Source organism: Lissotriton vulgaris, chromosome 12 (assembly GCF_964263255.1).
Source record: "Lissotriton vulgaris chromosome 12, aLisVul1.2, whole genome shotgun sequence".
Taxonomy (NCBI): domain Eukaryota; kingdom Metazoa; phylum Chordata; class Amphibia; order Caudata; family Salamandridae; genus Lissotriton; species Lissotriton vulgaris.
Window position 1 is genome coordinate 77,288,271 of NC_141700.1, and position 22,074 is coordinate 77,310,344.

Sequence of the window (22,074 nt, forward strand, 5' to 3'; positions counted from 1 at the left end):
TTTGTGATTTGTAATAAAGCGTGAAAGCTTGAAAACAGCTTGAAACATTGAAAGAACATATTTGAACCAGTGATGCTGTGGTTGCGCTGAGTCATGCTGTGGTTGCGATGAGTGATGCTGTTGTGGTGCTGAGTGATGCTGTGGTTGCGCTGAGTGATGCTGTGGTTGCGCTGAGTGGTGTGTGCATCGGTGGAGCTTAGTGGGTGCATTGGTGGAGCTGTTTGGTGTGTGCATTGGTGGAGCTTAGTTGGAGCATCGGTGGAGCTGTGTGGTGGGTGCATCAGTAGAGCTGTGTGGTGGGTGCATCGGTGGAGCTGTGTGGTGGGTGCATCGGTGGAGCTGTGTGGTGGGTGCATCGGTGGAGCTGTGTGGTGGGTGCATCAGTGCAACTGTGTGGTGGGTGCATCGGTGGAACTGTGTGGTGGGTGCATCGGTGCAGCTGTGTGGTGGGTGCCTCGGTGGAGCTTTGTGGTGGGTGCATCGGTGGAGCTTTGTGGTGGGTGCATCGGTGGAGCTGTGTGGTGGGTGCATCGATGGAGCTGTGTGGTGAGTGCATCGGTGGAGCTGTGTGGTGAGGGCATCGGTGGAGCTGGGTGGTGGGGGCATCGGTGGAGCTGGGTGGTGGGTGCATCCGTGGAGCTGGGTGGTGGGTGCATCGGTGAAGCTGTGTGCTGGTTGCATCGGTGGAGCTGTGTGGTGGGTGCCTCGGTGGAGCTGTATGGTGGGTGCCTCGGTGGAGCTGTGTGGTGGGTGCATCGGTGGAGCTGTGTGGTGGGTGCATCGGTGGAGCTGTGTCGGTTGAGCTGTGTGGTGGGGGCATCGGTGGAGCTGGGTGCATCGGTGGAGCTGTGTCGGTGGAGCTGTGTGGTGGGGCATCGGTGGAGCTGGGTGGTGGGTGCATCGGTGGAGCTGTGTTGTGGTTGCATCAGTGGAGCTGTGTGGTGGGTGCAACGGTGGAGCTGTGTGGTGGGTGCATCGGTGGAGCTGTGTGATGGGTGCATCGGTGGAGCTGTGTGGTGGGTGCATCGGTGGAGCTGTGTGGTGGGTGCATCGGTGGAGCTGTGTGGTGGGTGCCTCGGTGGAGCTGTGTGGTGGGTGCCTCGGTGGAGCTGTGCGGTGGGTGCATCGATGGAGCTGTGTGGTGGGTGCATGGGTGGAGCTGTGTGGTGGGGGCATCGGTGGAGCTGTGTGGTGGGTGCATCAGTGGAGCTGTGTGGTGGGTGCATCGGTGGAGCTATGTGGTGGTTGCATCGATGGAGCTGTGTGGTGGGTGCATCGTTGGAGCTGTGTGGTGGGTGCACCGTTGGAGCAGTGTGGTGGGTGCATCAGTGGAGCTGTGTGGTGGGTGCATCGGTGGAGCTGTGTGGTGGGTGCATCAGTGGAGCTGTGTGATGGGTGCATCAGTGGAGCTGTGTCTGTTGAGCTGTGTGGTGGGGGCATTGGTGGAGCTAGGTGGTGGATGCATCGGTGAAGCTGTGTTGGTGGAGCTGTGTGGTGGTTGCATCAGTGGAGCTGTGTGGTGGGTGCATCGGTGGAGCTGTGTGGTGGGTGCATCGGTGGAGCTGTGTGGTGGGTGCATCGGTGGAGCTGTGTGGTGGGTGCATCGGTGGAGCTGCGTGGTGGGTGCATCGGTGGAGCTGTGTGGTGGGTGCATCAGTGGAGCTGTGTGATGGGTGCATCAGTGGAGCTGTGTCTGTTGAGCTGTGTGGTGAGGGCATTGGTGGAGCTAGGTGGTGGATGCATCGGTGGAGCTGTGTGGTGGGTGCATCAGTGGAGCTGTGTGATGGGTGCATCAGAGGAGCTGTGTCTGTTGAGCTGTGTGGTGGGGCATTGGTGGAGCTAGGTGGTGGATGCATCGGTGGAGCTGTGTTGGTGGAGCTGTGTGGTGGTTGCATCAGTGGAGCTGTGTGGTGGGTGCATCGGTGGAGCTGTGTGGTGGGTGCATCGGTGGAGCTGTGTGGTGGGTGCATCGGTGGAGCTGTGTGGTGGGTGCATCGGTGGAGCTGCGTGGTGGGTGCATCGGTGGAGCTGTGTGGTGGGTGCATCGGTTGAGCTGTGTGGTGGGTGCCTCGGCGGAGCTGTGTGGTGGGTGCATCGGCGGAGCTGTGTGGTGGGTGCATCGGCGGAGCTGTGTGGTGGGTGCATCGGCGGAGCTGTGTGGTGGGTGCATCGGCGGAGCTGTGTGGTGGGTGCATCGGCGGAGCTGTGTGGTGGGTGCATCGGCGGAGCTGTGTGGTGGGTGCATCGGCGGAGCTGTGTGGTGGGTGCTTCGGTGGAGCTGTGTGGTGGGTGCAACTGTGGAGCTGTGTGGGTGCATCGATGGAGCTGTGTAGTGGGTGCATCGGTGGAGCTGTGAGGTGGGGGCATTGTTGGAGCTGGGTGGTGGGTGCATCGGTGGAGCTGTGTGGTGGGTGCATCGGTGCAGCTGTGTGGTGGGTGCCTCGGTGGAGCTTTGTGGTGGGTGCATCGGTGGAGCTGTGTGGTGGGTGCATCGATGGAGCTGTGTGGTGAGTGCATCGGTGGAGCTGTGTGGTGAGGGCATCGGTGGAGCTGGGTGGTGGGGGCATCGGTGGAGCTGGGTGGTGGGTGCATCCGTGGAGCTGGGTGGTGGGTGCATCTGTGAAGCTGTGTGCTGGTTGCATCGGTGGAGCTGTGTGGTGGGTGCATCGGTGAAGCTGTGTGCTGGGTGCATCGGTGGAGCTGTGTGGTGGGTGCATCGGTGGAGCTGTGTGGTGGGTGCATCGGTGGAGCTGTGTGGTGGGTGCCTCGGTGGAGCTGTGTGGTGGGTGCCTTGGTGAAGCTGTGTGGTGGGTGCATCGGCGGAGCTGTGTGGTGGGTGCATCGGCGGAGCTGTGTGGTGGGTGCATCGGCGGAGCTGTGTGGTGGGTGCATCGGCGGAGCTGTGTGGTGGGTGCTTCGGTGGAGCTGTGTGGTGGGTGCAACTGTGGAGCTGTGTGGTGGGTGCATCGATGGAGCTGTGTAGTGGGTGCATCGGTGGAGCTGTGAGGTGGGGGCATTGTTGGAGCTGGGTGGTGGGTGCATTGGTGGAGCTGTGTGGTGGGTGCATCGGTGGAGCTGTGTGGTGGGTGCATCGGTGGAGCTGTGTGGTGGGTGCATGGGTGGAGCTGTATGGTGGGTGCCTCGGTGGAGCTGTGTGGTGGGTGCCTCGGTGGAGCTGTGTGGTGGGTGCATCAATGGAGCTGTGTGGTGGGTGCATCGGTGGAGTTGTGTGGTGGGTGCATCGGTGGAGCTGTGTGGTGGGTGCATCGGTGGAGCTGTGTCGGTTGAGCTGTGTGGTGGGGGCATCGGTGGAGCTGGTGTGTTGGGTGCATCGGTGGAGCTGTGTTGGTGGAGCTGTGTGGTGGTTGCATCAGTGGAGCTGTGTGGTGTTTGCATCGGTGGAGCTGTGTGGTGGGTGCATCGGCGGAGCTGTGTGGTGGGTGCTCCTGTGGAGCTGTGTGGTGGGTGCTTCGGTGGAGCTGTGTGGTGGGTGCTTCGGTGGAGCTGTGTGGTGGGTGCATCGGTGGAGCTGTGTGGTGAGTGCATCGGTGGAGCTGTATGGTGGGTGCCTCGGTGGATCTGTGTGGTAGGTGCCTCAGTGGAGCTGTGTGGTGGGTACATCGGTGGAGCTGTGTGGTGGGTGCATCGGTGGAGCTGTGTTGGTGGAGCTGGGTGCATCGGTGGAGCTGTGTTGGTGGAGCTGTGTGGTGGTTGCATCAGTGGAGCTGTGTGGTGGGTGCATCGGTGGAGCTGTGTGGTGGGTGCATCGGTGGAGCTGTGTGGTGGGTGCATCGGTGGAGCTGTGTGGTGGGTGTATCGGTGGAGCTGTGTGGTGGGCGTATCGGTGGAGCTGTGTGGTGGGTGCATCGGTGGAGCTGTGTGGTGGGTGCATCGGTTGAGCTGTGTGGTGGGTGCATCGGTGGAGCTGTGTTGGTGGAGCTGTGTGGTGGTTGCATCAGTGGAGCTGTGTGGTGGGTGCATCGGTGGAGCTGCGTGGTGGGTGCATCGGTGGAGCTGCGTGGTGGGTGCATCGGTGGAGCTGTGTGGTGGGTGCATCGGTGGAGCTGTATCGGTGGAGCTGTGTGGTGGTTGCATCAGTGGAGCTGTGTGGTGGGTGCATCGGTGGAGCTGCGTGGTGGGTGCATCGGTGGAGCTGTGAGGTGGGTGCATCGGTGGAGCTGTGTGGTGGGTGCATCGGTGAAGCTGTGTGGTGGGTGCATCGGTGGAGCTGTGTGGTGGGTGCATCGGTGGAGCTGTGTGGTGGGTGCCTCGGTGGAGCTGTGTGGTGGGTGCATCGATGGAGCTGTGTGGTGGGTGCATCGATGGAGCTGTGCGGTGGGTGCATCGGTGGAGCTGTGTGGTGGGGGCATTGTTGGAGCTGGGTGGTGGGTGCATCGGTGGAGCAGTGTGGTGGGTGCATCGGTGGAGCTGTGTGGTGGTTGCATCGGTGGAGCTGTGTGGTGGTTGCATCGGTAGAGCTGTGTGGTAGGTGCATCGGTGGAGCTATGTGGTGGGTGCCTCGGTGGAGCTGTATGGTGGGTGCCTCGGTGGAGCTGTGTGGTGGGTGCCTCGGCGGAGCTGTGTGGTGGGTGCATCGGCGGAGCTGTGTGGTGGGTGCATCGGTGGAGCTGTGTGGTGGGGGCATCGGTGGAGCTGTGTGGTGGGGGCATCGGTGGAGCTGTGTGGTGGGGGCATTGGTGGAGCTGGGTGGTGGGTGCATGGGTGGAGATGGAAGCTGTAAGAGTGGACTACAGGCAGTAAGCGCAGGCCGTGGGACAAAGTGGCATGTGCGGGAATCAAGTAATCTAAGTATTCGACGGCGCCAGCAGTGGCCTTCCTAGAAAAACCTTTGTCTGTTACAATTATTAATAGTTTTTTATCTTATTTACAAATTGATCCCCGTGAGTTACATTATTGTCAGTCTATGCACTAAAAAAGAGTTCACGCTGACAGTTACAAGAAACAAAACACTAATGTTATTGGTGCAATGAAACACAAATGTGACTACAGGTCTGGGAATGGCAGGTGGCAGGACATGACAGAGACAAGGAAGGGTTAATCTGTAGGGATTCAACAGCAGACCAAGCATTAGGCGCATTTCAAGATGTCATTTAAAACTCAGTGGGTCATTTCGTTCCAGGAAGAAATGCTGCAGTGTAAAGCTGCACGTTTCGTTCAAGACAGGAGTTCACGTGTTAATGGAGCTGGTCGGGGCAGCGCTTCCTGGATTAGCAGCTACGTGTGAATTTGAAGACTTGGTCTGCCAAATGCTGGAAGGCCAATTAACGCGCTATACACACAACACAAAGGTGGAGGCAAGAGTAAATATACGGTGAATCAAAATAACACGAGAAAGAGACATGACAAAGTGCTGTGGATGTGGCAGTATTACCCCATAAGGAATAATAAAAGATGTTGACAAAGTGCTGAGGATGTGGCAGTATTACCCCATAACGAAAAATAAAAGATGTTCAGCATCTGTAAAGCTCGACAAAGGGTTTGAAAGAAAGGAGTCCTAAGTATACCTATACAAAATAAACAATCATCAGAGAGCATGAAAGGAGACCTGAAAGTACGGCCGGCCGGCCGTGAATAATTAGGGGATGAGCGCACGCTGAGAAGCTTGTGGGAGGGGAGGCTGGGCTGCCTTTGATATGGTAATGCCAGGCAGGCAGGCAGGCAGGCGGCTGGTGGCATTGTGCACGCGCTTTTTAGGGCTTGCGCTTGCGCAATGACCTAAAAAGCACATGCACTGCGTGGAATCGCCAGTGGAATCGTGCTTGGTTAAACGCTGTTTAAGCCCCTATAGAGCTTTGCCAGCTATGCGCATGCGCACAGCAGGCGGGCCCTAAATAATCACTGTATGACTCTCACTTCATTGAAAAAGGCAATCATTTGAATGAAATAAGCAACATTTGTCCCTGATGGACTGGAATCCTGGAGACACTCCACTTGCGCAATTTTCACTTTGCAAGGATCCACTGTCATGCATGACTAGAAATCCTCAGCTCCAAATCTTACTGCTGCATATGTATGTAGCCTGTACAGCACAAACCTATTGCAAAACATGGGAGTGCTGCACAGAATGGGATTAGGGCTGCTTAGTGCTGAAGAAGAGGGAGATGTAAGAGTGGATGCAGCTGAACACAAAATGATAAACAAACAAGAGTGGGTGAGTGCTAGGAGAGGTGCAGAGGGAGGGTCTGGCAGCGTAGGGAGCGGCAGAGTTGCGGGATGCAAGCTGTTTGAATATATATAGAGGTGTATTATAGAAGGAGGCCTGTAGATCTGGACTGGAATGACATAGCATTAGAATGCCTGGAATCTCTGCATTGACTTCCTGATTTCCATTCTATGATGCTCCACTGGAGCTCTTGTTTGTTGCCAGCTAGGGTTGGTTACCAGAACATTATGATAATTCAGCTTTAACTGCCAGCTAGGATGGGATACCAGGGAACCACGATGATCAGGCTTAAATTGCAAGGTGCTATGAATGTTATGGATATTGCAACCAATATCAGTTCCTGCACCTTCTGTGCAGTACATGCCCAGTGTCAAGCAACAAGTAATTGTTCACAAAGTTTGAATACTAAATCCGTTTTCAAGTGGGCATGCGGTGGTTGCATCCTTCTAAAAAAGCAAAGCACTGCAGACACCAGCTACTGACCCATTTCAGATATGTCCTACTACACAAACTTTCTAGGAATTCAGATAACCGGACACTGTCTGGAATATATGCACCCCTAACCTAATCACTGAGCACCATTCAGGATTTGGCCTACAGAGAAGACTAGACTCTGCATAAGCAAGTATCAGGGATAATTACTCATGTGCCTAGTTTAAGCTTGAAATCTCTTTAGTCTGTGACACCCTTGACCAAGACATAATGCTTGAATGAGGTTCAGGCACAATCCTAAAGCATACTCCAAGATTCCTTCAAAGCTGTCGTCCATGTATTAAAACTGGCCATTTGAACGCTCCAGCATATGTCATGTGCAATACCCCACGCATTTTTCTTTCACCCATGCTGCTTAATATTGACCACCATACCAAGCGAGAAGGCGTCGTAGTACACATAAAGATCTTAAGAATTCTTAATTCTTTGCACCACAAAAAAACCTCGATTCTGGTGCTTAATCTATCAGCAATAAATGAACAATAGAAAGATCAAAGAAATCAATCAGGAAATGTCAGAAACGTGTACATTGATAAAAATTGCTGAAGAAAAATTATGACTTACTCCTAACTGACTTGTAAGATAATAAAAGATATTTTAATTAGCTGTTTGCATTGCGCCAAAAAAAGTCATTTGTTTAAAGTAGAGATAAAGGCCTCAGAGTATAGAGCCCCTGGCTCTAGAATGTTCTCAATTCATACTTGGGTGTCCAGGCAAATCACACATTCTTTATGAAACACTAAAAAAGTATCTGTTCAAACAAGCCAAAAACACTAGCTGAGGTAAATATCCCGGTTGAACCCTGCTGGACACATCCTGGCGGCACGAATGACCAGCCTTGGGCCTAATCTTATCTTTATTAGTAGGATACATGGAATTTCTTGTTGCGGTTGGAGCCATTTGAAGTATCTCAAAAAATTACACTTTTAGCAGGCTGACGCACCTACAATCACTTCATTTTTTGATATGATGTGATTAAAGCTGCATCTTACTATACATCTTCCATTTCAAGGTGGTTTGATTTTTAACACCGCCTTCCCAAATAAATAAAAGCATTAATTTGATCTCTAATCACCCCAAGATTCAGGTAAATAAAGTTTGCAGAATTTGATTTCATCAGGACTACCCACTCAGCCACAGCCTGTTTCAACTGATAACCAAACTCACTCCTTCTACACCCTAGATACTTCCTTCTCCCATGAGCAACACCTATCTATGTTACTTAAGGCACACCCACTACTTAGCAGAACTTTCACACTATTTTTGAACTTGAGGCACATTGTAAGTATTACGATTAGCCCTGCATAAGCCAAAATACAATATGTTTGGATCTGTCTAAAAGAACAAAAAGAAATATTAGGAACACTGTCATATTAATGATATTCATTGGGATATATTGTTTTTACAAGTACAAAATGTTTAGTGTTCATGTCTCAATGGGGATTGAGTCACTTGAGTTTGTCATAAGACATAATGTCCTTGCCCTAGTTTTCCTGGAACCTGGGTAGTGATGAATAACATCTTTCTATTTTTTAATCAAAATGTTTTACCTATTTCCATGGTGTAAAAACTTAAAATGCTGTTGTCTTTTTGTACTGCTGACTTCATCAAACATATGGCAAGCCTTGAGTTGGGTTTTCGATTAACTTCATCACAATCTTTGAGATGTCACAGAAGGAATAACATGCAGAAATGTAATCTAGTTTGATATATTTGAGCAATACTCCATTCCTTTGACTTGTCTTTGACCTTTATAGCTGTCACTAGACATTCCAACTCACTTGCTCAAAATCACTATTCCTGATGATGACCCTGATACTTATCATTGGGTTGAAACATCAACACATTCAAAAAAGGCTAGAGAAAGATCATTTCTGACATAGCTGACTGATTTTACTGGTTGATCTCCTACTGTTAAATGAATCCTTGTATACAAACATTTCTTTTACATGTAGAAGAGTCATCAATGAGCACTTTATGTTCAGTAATTGTTTTGAAACGTATAATTAAAGGATTTATCATGTATCTTACAACAGTTCATGGGCCTGCTGTTGTGAATGCATCTGTAAATGATAATTCAATTGCTTACACTTAATGAATAGGTTCTGTATTATTGATCATGTTAAATCAACTCTGACTATTTTCAAGCAAATATGTTGATTGCCATCAGATTATTTTGGAAAAACATTTAATAGACATCTAAAGTCCAAAGTTTAGTTGCTTTGTGAAACCTTTAGGACCCACCGATTCACATAGGTATATTGGGTAGGTACTTTTTGAAATATTCTCCATGAATACCTAGGTGTGTTTTACATACACTAATCCCCCTCAATCCCAGCTGTTCAGAATTATGGAGGGATGCCTTTACCAAACCTTGCAGGGTTTCCTATGGGCAGTTCTATCTCTTGATATCAAGGTGCACAAACTAAAATAAGGGCTGACATCTGCAATCAGTTTCCCCAGGGTAAATCTTCAAGTTTTTCCTCAGTTCAGCCCGTTGTCCCAAATCAAACTCCCCCAGGTAGAATTGCAAATTGGAGCAAAACTGAAATCTAAAAGCGAGTATTTGTTTTGGGAAACCTGAATGAGATTCTTTATTATTATCTGTAGTACTTTTGAGGGTTCCGCAACCCCCAGGTTCTCATCACAGAACCAGATAAAGAAATGTTATAGAAAAGCCCCATGCACTCAACCACCCCCTTTTCGTCGATATCTTGAATTAGAGATGGTTAATAGTGAGTAATGGGGATGTTTTTTGACTCAGAGGTTCTGAGTGATGTGATATATAGATAATGACAATGGAGTTTGAGTTGTCTGTGAGGTCACTCAAAACGCTGAGGTGAAAAACAACAAGTTATTTATTCCTATTTATCTTTAATTTTATCGTCTGCATGGCCCATCCATATAATCAGCCCTTTCTTTCACTCTGCGCAAGGGCAGAGGAGTACTAGAGGAGCTGACATGACATGGGGTCTACTTTATGTCCCAAATCTTATTTTTTTTTTTTAAACCTGCCACCTCCCACTACCACCCATTGTGCCTTCCGTCTCTTCCTCGTCCTCCGAGCAGAAAGCCAGTGCCACACTGACAAGTTGTCAGAGAGATTTGTCCGGGAAGCCTAGAATTTCTTTATGATGTATAAGCAGTAGGAGACACCTTTTCTGATCTATTAGTACATAATTGCAGTAAATACTAGATTTAGAATCTAGAATTTATGAGAGAGGCTTCTAGTTGGAGCCATACATAACATTAATAGTAAATAACTTGATTTTTATGTACTGCTTTTTATATAATGTGAGGTTGTCCATGCAAGGCTATAGAAGGCTGTGCAAATGTATTCCTATGTAAATTTATCTTATGGGGGGAGTTATGAATATAGTGTGAATGTAGCCCTCCTGGACCTAAGTACAGTACCCATGGTATACTAGTTATATCCCACACTTTAACTCTATAGATAAAAGGTGCTACCAGTGTCAACATTATTGGTACTTAAGGGGTGATTTTGAGTTTTCCAGACATTGTACTACATTGAAAGTCCTGTCCACCAAAATGCTGGTACACGCTCCTTATTTAAAGGGTCATCCGTTTTTTGTTTTTCAATGACAAACCCTGCTTTTGGTAATTTGTTTTTGAAAAACAAAAAGTCTGTGAAGGTTGGGTAGACGGTCATCAAAACAAGTGGCGGCCATCTGTAAAACATTTTGTACCTTGAAAGGAAGCGCAATAACGGCGGTTCCTGTCAAGAAACAGAGATCACCACTAGGCAAGCTGTGATCTCTAAATCTGGTGGACAGTAGTCCATCGGGTTGGTGATGGACACTGTACCATCCGCCAAACTCTAGACCTGGCCCTTAGTTTATTGTCTTCAAAGGTTACAGTTAGCTCAACAAGCATTCTTGCCACAAATGACAGGCTTGTGGGGGCTCTTTAAGTATGTGCTTAGTGGAATTGATTTAGGATTCATTTTTAAGACTGGTCTTTTTTTGTTTCCTGGAGGTCAGGTTGCCAAACTTTTCCAGGACTCGAGTCTCGGGAATATTGTCAACATCTTAGTAACCCGCCTGATTCTGCTGACGGAAGATCAGGTAAGAAAGTATTCAAAATGAGCTTGGATTTGATTGCTTTAGTATGATAGTGTGACAAACCACTGCATGTCTTCTGATCAACTGAGTACTGAGGTCATGATTTCTCCACATCTTTTGCTGATTGACATCTTATGGTGCATAACTTGCTTCTGACTCATGTCTGTCTGCTGTCAATGTTCAATCCTGTGTCTCCTCACAAATCTTGTGGCCAGGTGACCAAAATAGATTAGTGTTGCTCCCCCGCCCAACCCGCTCCACCAACTTTAAACAATTAGATGAACAAAGATTCATAGTCTAAGCAACTGAACTATGAAATATTTTTTCATTAAGGTTTGGCGTGGCCACAATACAAATTAATAACATGTGAGATCTGCTATTACCAATGTCTAAAGGCATTTAATAAAGCATAAAAAAACTTGTGTGTGCATAATCATTTTCTATTGTTTTTATATCCACGCCTAAACATGTTAATCACAGCTGATAGGAAAAGTTTCCTCAAACTTTTTGTTAGCCTTCATATCTTATTGTTTTAAATCAGACCTCATGAACGTTTATGTTTGTTGTCCTACCAATCAGGGCCAGGCTGGCTGTAGCAGGCACCGGGCATTTCCCCGCTGGGTCGGAGGGGTGGGGCTGGTTTTGTACCTGTGGGGGCCACTTTTCCTACCGGGGACTGGTGCAGCAAATCGCCCCCCTATAAGAAAAGCAGGAGCAGTGCTTTTTGCTAGCCGCCGCCTCCTTTTCCCCCTCCTCCCCCACTCCCAGGGCTGGTTGCTGTTCCCAGTCTGGCCCTGCTACCAATAAACATATTTCACCCAAGGTAAAACTATGAGTCTGCATCAACGGCAGAGCCAATATCAAGAACCCCCTCCCCCCATGGCAAAACTCATACATCTGTGAGTGCAAAAACACTCCCTCACAGACCTCAGAGTAGGCACATTCTATCATTCCCTAATTGTAGAATTTACTAAAACATATAAAGTGTTCAAAGATTTGGGGTGCATGAAATAGGTCTTTCAGGACTCTGCTTGTAACCGGTATGTATCAGTCGGTAAGAATACTAATTTAAGTTACCATGGGACATTCAATAGGAAAAGGTAAATAATCCAGACATGAAGCCAGAAATCCCTTGAACCCAGAGGTTGTTCTGCAGGTTCGAGTGATGGATGATGTATAAAGGCTTAGATCAGGAGGTAGAATGTGCAACTCTCCAGCTTGAGAGTGTTTAATAAGAGAAGATCATCGATTACTGCTTCATCGGGGAGTTGGGTGATTTAGTTGAAGAGTTTGCTTTAGGAGTGTCACAGTTGTTCCTTTTGTGACCGGGTTTACAGTGGTTTTGGCAGCATTTCTAGGTTTCTCTTGATAGCACGGTTGCCTGAAGGATGTATAGTTACCAATTCTTTGACTATAGAGAAAATGGTCTTTGGCCTCATTCCAGAGGAGTATAACTTCCTCATCTCAGGCTATTGGTTGTTTGTTTTTTCATTTCTTCTTCTAAGAAGTACTTTCATTGATATGCTTGAGGGACTATTTACATCTCAAATGTATACTCTGTCATCAAATTGCCACTTTTAAGACCCAATTTATATCTTGACGGTACGTATACTCCATCGCAATGGTGACAGACTTTACTTACCACCAAGATAAAGGTCCTCCAGCCAAATTTAAAAGCGGGCAGACCATAGGTTTAATCACAGCAAAGACTGATCTGTCTCCACCATGATTAAACCCCTCCAACCCCTCCAACAGCCCTGCGGAGTAAGGGCTGTCGGAGGCAGACCTCTAATTCTGCCTACTGAATTTAGAGGTGCGAAGTTAGAGGTCAGTTTTCACGGCCCATTACAGCCAGGAAAATACTGCCAACCCCCGATACACAAGGCCAAAGGACATCTGCAGCAGGGATAGACCACCTGTGGTGGATTGGACCCAGGGTATCCCCTGCTGCTCACAGCCGAAGGCCAGACAGAGGGAGTTAGCTGACGATGGTGGGTTGGTTTGCAGGGAATGGCCACAGGTCATGCCCTGATGCAAACCCCAGCAGAAGCAGTGGGGTGGTGCAGGACCTGACATTAAGGAGGCCCTTCAGCTGTGTGCAGAGACGGTCAGCTAACTGTGGTGGCTAGGTGCAGGTCCTAGCTACAGGTCAGACGCTGTTGCAGTGTGCAGTGGAGGATGACCACCTGTGGCAGGTTGGGTGCAGGACCAGATTGCAACATCAAGACCACTTTCGACACACAAAAACATTGTGCAACCGTCAAAATCTTCACATCTGAACCAGACGGAAATCCTTGGGTAGCTTTAAATCTAAATCTATCCATTGCCCTCTTCTGTATAATAAAAACATGTAGGAACTTCTTGTCTGTGAATGACATGCAACAAAACTATTTTAACATACAATTTTATAATTCTGGGTATCCCGAAAAAACGTATGCCTTTTGTAGTTAGCTCCATGGAAGTAATTACTATATAACACTTTAAGATTGAGCTCCTGAAAGAGTCTTGCAATTGTATGGTAATGAAATGTATGATGAATGTTAATCTATACTGATATATATGAGTGATGTACATAGAATGTAAACACTAGTAGACTTGTCAAATTCCCACATCGTCAGACAATGATGAAAGCCATATTTTGTTTAATATTGGATTCTGGGTTTGAGCCAAAATGCTGTGCTGTGATAACTGTCTTTGTTTTTTCAGCCCACTTTGGAGATTAACCACCATGCTGGGAAGTCTCTGGACAGCTTCTGCAAGTGGCAGAAATCCATTGTCAATCGGAACGGGAATGGAAACGCCATCCCGGAGAATGGGATTGCCAACCACGACACAGCAGTACTCATTACCAGGTGGGGTTAATAGGGCACCACAGAATGGACGAATGTACAAGTACTATGTTTTAAGTATTAGGGAGAAACAAACAGCTTGCACACACCCTGGTGCATGCTGTTGTTAGATCTACTTTGTTTATTACATCTCCCAAGTATGGCTTCAGGGACATTGTTTTGGAAGAATTCCCGTGTCCCCCCGAACCGATTAGCAGATTGTAGGACCCTTCTAGCATGGTTACCCCCACTTTTTGCTGGTGTCAGTATGTTTTTTTGACTATTCTGACTGGTATCCTGCTAATCAGGACCCCAGTCACTGTGCTTTCTCCTTAAAGTTTACTATGGTAAGTACGTCTGCACATCCACAATTGGCTACTGGTATACACTTGTAAGTCCCTAGTATATGGTACTAAGGTACCCAGGGTATAGGTACGCCAGGAGTCTCCCATGGGCTGCAGCATGTATTGTTCTACCCATGAGAGACCACTCATACTGTGACTACAGGCCTGCCATTGCAGCCTGTGTGAGTTGGTGCTTGCACTTCTCACGGCATCAAACATTTTGGAATCCTACCCCAACACCGATTCCAATGTTGGAAGTATGAACCCACGCACTGGAGGGCTCCCCTGGGGCACACTGCTGTACTTCCGGTAACAGCCTTTCAGGGTCTGACAGCACGCTTGTACTGCTGCAGATCACAGACCTGTTTCTGCCCTCCTGCTGCTGAGCCAAGCTCAAAATGGGAAAGGCAGAACAATAGGTTTCCTGTCGCAGGGAGGTATGACCACCTCCCAGACAGGACTTAATGTATTGAGCTGGGTTGGGGGCGCTTGCCAGCCCCACCACACTGCTTTGGTGTCCTCATTGCATACTCCAGTTGGAACCAGTTCTGGGAGCCCTTGGTTCCTGCTCTGGTGCGAAACTGGACAAAGGACATGGGAGTATCTCCCCTCTGCCCAGCCCATCTGCTTGGAGAGACCTCATAGTCGTTCCAACCCTTTCCCTAGAGTACATATGGACTTACCTGTGGGTGGCTATTCAGATGTGTTGAGGGACAAGACTCAAGCCTGAAACCATTCTGGACACTTGGATTTCGCCTGGAACTGAGACTGCACCAAGGAAAACTCCCGCTGCTCCTGGTTTCACTGTTCTGCAAGTCTTCTTCATCGTCTGTGTCTGTGCTTCTTCCAGGATCTTCACCAGACCTGTGGGCATCAAGGACACCTGAAGTAATCTCCCTTGGAGTGAAGGAGTCCCTCCCCTGCATCTGCAGGCAGCACAACAAAGCTGACCGGTTTGCTGCTCCTGATGTCCCACGGACTTCGAAATGCTCAGCAACACAGGTGGTGGTTCTGCAACTCCTTCAAGGCCTGACCTGTCCGTATCTATAATTTTGAGACAAGTATCTCTCATCTGTACCACTGGGACCAAACTCTTGTGCACCGCGTCGACTTTCCATTGCCAAGTCTTGTTGGCTCTGCACGCCAGAGATCTTCAGGCTGTAAAAAGCTCTAGCCTCCAGCATCTTTTCCTGCCAAGTACAGCTCCTTTGCTGCATCCTCTGCACCGTGGACCTTCCTTTTTGGTGAGCTGCTTGAGGTCCTCTTACCACTCGTGTGCCTTCAGAGTGTGGATCCTCTTGAGGGTCTTCCCCAGCTTCAGTGAGCTCCCCTGCTTGCTTGGGGCGTGCTCTCACTCTCCTGCTTGTGGTGAGTCCCTTGGACCTTTCTTGTCCCAAGATGCTCCTTCTTCACTTTCCATGCCTGTTGCAGCTACCAAGGTTTGTTGGTGCTATCACCGGGCACCAACCCCTTGGTTCTTGACTTCCGTTGTGGGACAGCTTGTGCATGGCTCCTGGTCGTCCTCCGCGTCGCCTGGTCCTCAGAGCTGCAGCGAGAAGGTCACCGTCATCAATTCTGAACTGTCCTTCATCGGTGGGCACTGCTCTTCCGTGCCTCCTGGTCACCTCCGAGTGGCATACACACTGTCCCTTCTGCTTACAGGTTATTCACATCAAGAATCCCCCTGGATTACACCACACTGTTGCACTGTCTTCTCCAGCAGCATCTTTCCTGAAGTCCTCTGTAGTGGTCTACGGCGGTTTCCAACGTTACTTTGCACCTGTGCACCCGGCTACCCTGGTGGAGAGGTCCTGGTTCCCTGGGTATCCATGGATGTGGTGACTCTCCAACTTTCTGTCTTCCACAGAGTTTCTTCAGGGTCAACTTACAAGGGTCCTTATTCTTCAAAACTGCAACTGCGACTTCCCCGTTGACTTCTATTGGACAAGCGGCTGAGTTTCCACTGCACATGGCCTCCGTGGGGTTCCTGGCTACTTAGCTTAGGAATTTCCTTGTGTCCCCTGTTCCTCTAAGTTTCTTGGTCCAAGTCCCGACTTTGGCCGCAGTTCACACTACACTTTCTTCATATATGGTTTGGTCGTCCCCTGAAGACCACTGTATTGTGTGCTTACTTACCTATTGCAAAGGAAGTATTAATGTGTATTTGTGTTTATATCTCCGGGTAGGAGGTATACCAATGTGTTAGTGAGTGTTGTGTAATAAATAGACCTATTATTATATATATACTGTGTGGTACATTTTCGCTTAACCTAGACTACATGATTATATCTGGTAAAACAAGCTGCTTAACACTTCTTCTGGACTTAGCCTGAAGGCTGCTCTCCACAGCTACCACATAGAGAGCTTTCTCTGCTTGTCTAAGACCACTAAAATCACCATAAGGATTGCCTGGATTAGTGAAAGGGGCTTCAGTTTAAAAAAAGTGTGTATCATATACTAAGCCAGCCTCCTACACAGATGCCAGGAAGTTGCTGAAAATATGAGTAGTAGGAAGCAACATTTAATCCTAACACCTCAGTTAATCTTATTGGGTGCCGGTGGGCGAGAAAGATGTGGGTCTTCCCAATCGACCATGTCAGATGGAGTAAAACACCTGGGCTGTGAAGGATCACCCCTGAACCTTCAATAGCCTGGCACGGTGAGGAGCATGGCAGGCCTCCCTTGCATCACCGCTAAGTGCCAGAAGCTGGGATAAGACTCCAGTGCAACCAATCTCCACTCCACCTGTCTCCTGGCCCTTCTCATGCTACAGCCTAAACATATTTGGTGGGTATGGATGAGGAGTGTAGCTAGTGATTAGAAGAATTCACAGCCGTACCACATGCTTGAGTCTATACATTGTGAAGCTGCAATGAAAATTTTAGGCTATACCAGAGAAGGTGTCACTGGACTTGCACAATGGGATGCCACTATGCTACTAATACGGCGATGGACCCAAAGCTGCTAAGCGAGTGCATTTGGGACTGTCCACGTAGATCTCGGGTGGCGCTATGCAAGCAAAAGTACTTGAGGCCATTGGAGGCAGGATGTGTTACATGCCATGAAATGCAGATATTAAGGGATTATTATCATATAGTGCTGTGCCCTGCAATTTGACATTTGTGGATTAATGGGCTCATATTATAGAAGGAGAGCACACTCGTGGTGTGTGCAAGGTGCAGGCCGACGCTTGTGTGCCCTATCACAATAAGTGCCACAAACTCGTGCATGACCTTGAGGGGCGGTGCAGTGGTGCAGTTGGACTGGCTGTTTGAAGCTTTTCACAGTTCAAGCAGAACCCCAGCCTGCATTTGAAAAAGGGGAGCAGAGATCACCCTGTAGGTGGAAACAGTAAGTAACTGCAGTTGTCTGTAGGGAGATGTCTGGGTATCCATAGGAACCCATTTGCCCCTCTTTACAAGGGGCACCCTCACGGGGACACTGAGGATGCGTCGTCTCAATGTAGGGCATAGTCAGAGCCTCTCCTGTTAGCCTCTTTGCCTCTGAGGCGGTGTACATAATACATTGGGGTGCAAAGTGTTTCCGCAGCTGGGTAGGGGCACAAACCCATGCAAATGACAGACTGCCCCGTAGAGCTAGTGCGGGTGTACTTGTAGCATCAGTGCAATCTGTATTACAGAATGGGTCGCCAAAGCGTTTTCAGCCTTTTCAGTGATACCGAAGACCCCAAAGGTGCAAAAAGCGGGTGCACACATCTGTTGCGCCTTTTGATAATATGACTCTGGCTCACAAACTTAATAGAATTCAGATTACCGACCCCTTAAAGCTTCAAAGGTTGACCTGGCAATATTGGGGTTCAATAATGGGATCCTAACAGAAGTTATCAGTTAGAGTTTATCTCACTAAGCCATTTCTGTGGAGTCACTAAAGAATTTTAGTTGAGAGCTAAGCTTTTCAAAAAGTCCTCACCTCAAAGGCCCTGCCTTTATTAATCTGAGTTTATTTATATAGTGGCAGTACCGCATGGATGGTGTCCCTATACTGAACATTGTGCTTGCTACACCCTGTGGTTTGGCACGGTCCTTTCTATTGTTGTGTTTTCAGCTGGGCTGGAGCAGCCAAGGAAGCCTCCCCTGGGTGCTTCATTAGTGTTCTGACCTCCTTGCACATTCCTGTGGTGATTGCTGCCAGCTACCATCTCGGTACATGGTACACTGTGTTCTTTCAATCCCTTAGTGCACTGAGGGTGACATATAGTCTCAGTGTTTATTACACTCACAACACGGACTGGGACTTCAACAAACCAGTTTATTTTTGCTGAGCTGTCCACTGGGCCCATAGAATGAGAGGTCTGCCAGCCTTTTTTTTCAGCCAACAGCGGTAATCATTCTGGGACATCTATGCACATACTTATGATGAGAGATGTGAAAATGCTTGTCCTCTCTTGGCTAATGAAAAACCTGGAGTGGCCGAAGGTCGCCCTCTTGATATGGAAGAAGCTGACAGCTATTTTCTCAATGTTTGTCAATGTAAAAAAAAAAAAGCAACATTATATGCCAGCAATATTACTTAATTTGAACAGGTGCTTTCAAGGGCTCAACCCCAGAATTCAATTTACTGCACAGACCTTACTTGGGGTGCTTGCTTTCATGGTTGCACGGGCAAGATATTTGTACTTGACAATGGGTGCTACTAAGTAGTAACCTGACGAGGAAGGGGCGAGGCCGAATGGGATCCTACCCATGATGCTGGTTTGGGGGCTTCTCCACGTCACCTCACTCTTGATGGGTGGAGGAGGAACACCACTGTTTATAACACATACGCTGAGCAGTTGGACATACATTGCTCAAGATGTGGTTGGACCACATTCCTAAACCAAAGGGGATGATGGGCATAGTGTTGAACATTGCAAGCACTCACCCCAGTCAACTGATCTGGGTTTAATCCATCATCATTCTTTAGCTCACTCCGCCACCCCAGTTCAGTCATGGCCCTATGCAAATCATTCTGACCCTGTGCCTCATGGGAACAGTCCAGGCCAAAATGCCAAGCCATGTCTTTCCTGGACCGGAAACAAGCATCCCTCGACTGGTTTCTGGCTAATCAGCCGTCATCAGCCAGGCTAGCTTGAATCCAGTGGCAAAGTGAGCAAGGAACCCACATATGAGCATACCCTGCCAACTTAGGGCGAACAAAGCAAAACCAAAGGGGATGATGGACGGAATGTTGAACATTAAAAGCACTCGCCCCCAGTCAACTGATCTGGGTTTAATCCATCATTCTTTAGCTCACTCCGCCACCCCAGTTCAGACATGGCCATATGCATATCAGTCTGACCCTGTGCCTCATGGGAACAGACCAGCCCGAACTGCCAAGCCAGGTCTTCCCTGGACCGGAAACAAGCATCCTGGGACCGGTTTCTGGCTAATCAGCCGTCATCAGCCAGGTTAGCTTGAATCCAGTGGCAAAGTGAGCAAGGGACCCACGTCTGGGCATACCCTGCCAACTTAGGGCAAACAAAGCAAAACCAAAGGGGATGATGGACGGAGTGTTGAACAATGCAAGCACTCACCCCCAGTCAACTGATCTGGGTTTAATCCATCATCATTCTTTAGCTCACTCCGCCACCCCAGTTAAGACATGGCCATATGCAAATCAGTCTGACCCTGTACCTCATGGGTACAGTCCAGCCCGAACTGCCAAGCCATGTCTTCCCTGGACCGAAAACAAGCATCCTGGGACCGGTTTCTGGCTAATCAGCCGTCATCAGCCAGGCTAGCTTGAATCCAATGGCAACATGTGGTCCAACCACTCACAGTACAGGATGGGAGGGGCCGTGGGAATCATGTACCAACCAGACGAAAGGGTCTAGAACATGCCGGGCTACTACTTGTTCATCTTCACAAAGTTCCTGTATCTCAAGTTGGGCCCTTGTGGCTCTGTTAATGGTTACAGTTAACCTATACAGTTGGCGCCTTTAAGCTTACTATAAGTTGAATGCCCATTGGTATGCCAGTCCCGCCGCCAAGCACCATTCAGGTTGGGCGACGAAGGGGGGACAGAAAGACACAAGGGCATGGAGATATCACAAGATGGGGAGACGACAGAAATGTAAACTGTAAGCAAAATACCTATCTTTCATTATATTGATGTAATGTAGAATCAATGAAGATCCACTTGAAAAAAAATAAAGTTTAAACCGACTGTAGCTGCTGAGCAGTAAACTCATTGCGAGTTATGTGCAGACGTTTTTTTGAATAATGGCATTCTAACCAGGGCATAGAGGCAGAGATACAAAATAAATCTACTAGTCCCTTGCAAGCATTCACTAGATTGCCTAACTTTGGCTTATTTAAGCTATGGTGGATCTGACAAGCACTATATTTCAGCACGCCTCTCGAACCGGTCAGAGGTGTGGAGCCTTCTGAAATGGCATTGGCATGTAGACTAATTATCTATTTACTTTTAGAACCTCAACGAACAAAAATAGTCGGGTCACGTGGCTGGAAAAGGGTATGTAAATTGTTCAACCGAGTCTCAGGTGTATGCGAGTCGAGTTGGACACTGGTCCAGACCTGTGACCAGGTGGCCTGAATGTTTCATGCCTGTGGTCAGAGGGCCACTATGACCTACACCCAGCCAGGCAAGGAGCTGTGTGTAGTTTTTACCTCTTCCCTTTAGATATATGACAAGGCAAGCAGGGCTTGGTTACCATGAGTTAGGGATAGTTTCAGGGAGAAAGGAGCCCAGTCCTGATGAATGCCCTGGACCAGTAAGGGCTAGTAGTTTAGGGCTAGAAACATGTTGATGTTTACTGAGGAGCTGCAGTTTCGCTAGTACACTCATTTTAGCCACGTGGTATGGAGGGACTAATACACTTTCTAGTTGTTTCTCTTCTCCTACACAGGGGCCCACTGTGTGTAACCTCGGAATTATGGTGAGGAGGGGGTGGGGCGACGGTGATGCAAGTCACTTTGGAAAGTGAGAGCCATCATCCTTTTTAAGGAAGAAGCCCCACCCAAATTGAGCTCTTCGATTAGGATATCAATTCTCAGTGGTAGGCGTCCGAGCGCAGCTTGTATAGTGGGTCAGAGAATGCTGTGCTTGATAGCTACTGAGGGAAGGTGTATCTCCAGCGCTGCAAAGCTTTTTCTTGACCTCCCTTTTTGAATGGTGATATTAAAGGACTTTTAACCAGCCATAATTCTGATGGACAGGTACAAAAAATAAGCAATTTCACATCAAAATCACTAAATCAGAATTTTATAATCCTGCTGTGCAGTTTTGGTTGTGAAATATCTGCCACTATCATGGATTTTCCCTCGTCATAAATTTAGGGTAAGTGATGGGGTCAGGGGTCAAGTAAAGTGTTGGCTTTGCCACAGAAATTGGAGATCACCCACAATGTTGTAAGTTTTGGGGAATCTACACACCTCTTGACTTCACCCTACATTTTGAAGACCACTTTAATCAATCTGATTGATTGTGAAGGCATCTATTTTAAAGAGGACCCTTAAACTGATGGGTTTTAGCTATATCAAAGTGTGTGCCACGAGGAAATATAGTATGTCGGGAAGAATACAGCGATTTGAAGCCCTCTGTGCAAGACCCATCTTAACTGTGACCGTCTCCTTTTTTTCTTTCAGATATGACATTTGCATCTACAAGAACAAGCCGTGCGGAACCTTAGGTAGGACTGGTCTGCATCTAAGGGTGGGTGCAATAACAAGGGTCCACCAAACTAAAAAACTTCAAGAATTTTAAATTAATTTACTTGCTATTTACAAATCCTTCAGCCATCTCAGACTGGCATCACCATACATTTAAAGACTAGTTTACTGGTCCCTACGTAACCCAGGGTCCTGTCAAAATGCTACACAATTAAAAATATATATTAAACAAGGTTTATTCAAATGCAATTCTTTGGTCAGAATATGAGATGGGTGCAACAAAGTTTCATGGATCCAGGATTCCCTGGTCAATGTGGAACAAGCCAGCCCAGTTAAGGTATCCTTTTTTTAGTTCTTGGACGCATAGTTCTGCTTTTATACTTGGATATGTAAGACCACAAGTCCCAGAATACTAAGAGTAAAAAAAAAAGGATAAAATCTGGACTGGAACAGCTAAATACGCATGGACCTGGTAAACTTAGTGAGCTGAACTGTATGTGCAAGCGATACAAA

At 48.1% G+C, this 22,074-nt stretch overlaps 1 protein-coding gene across 1 annotated transcript in view; it reads left to right on the forward strand.

The window, feature by feature from the left end:
• Positions 1–22,074, forward strand: part of ADAMTS10 (ADAM metallopeptidase with thrombospondin type 1 motif 10) — a 278,682-nt gene that overhangs the window by 164,807 nt on the left and 91,801 nt on the right. The window contains exons 6-8 of the mRNA XM_086947210.1: positions 10,678–10,761; positions 13,465–13,610; positions 21,538–21,581. Coding sequence (XP_086803336.1) covers positions 10,678–10,761; positions 13,465–13,610; positions 21,538–21,581 — 274 coding nt within the window. The remainder of the gene's footprint in view (positions 1–10,677; positions 10,762–13,464; positions 13,611–21,537; positions 21,582–22,074) is intronic.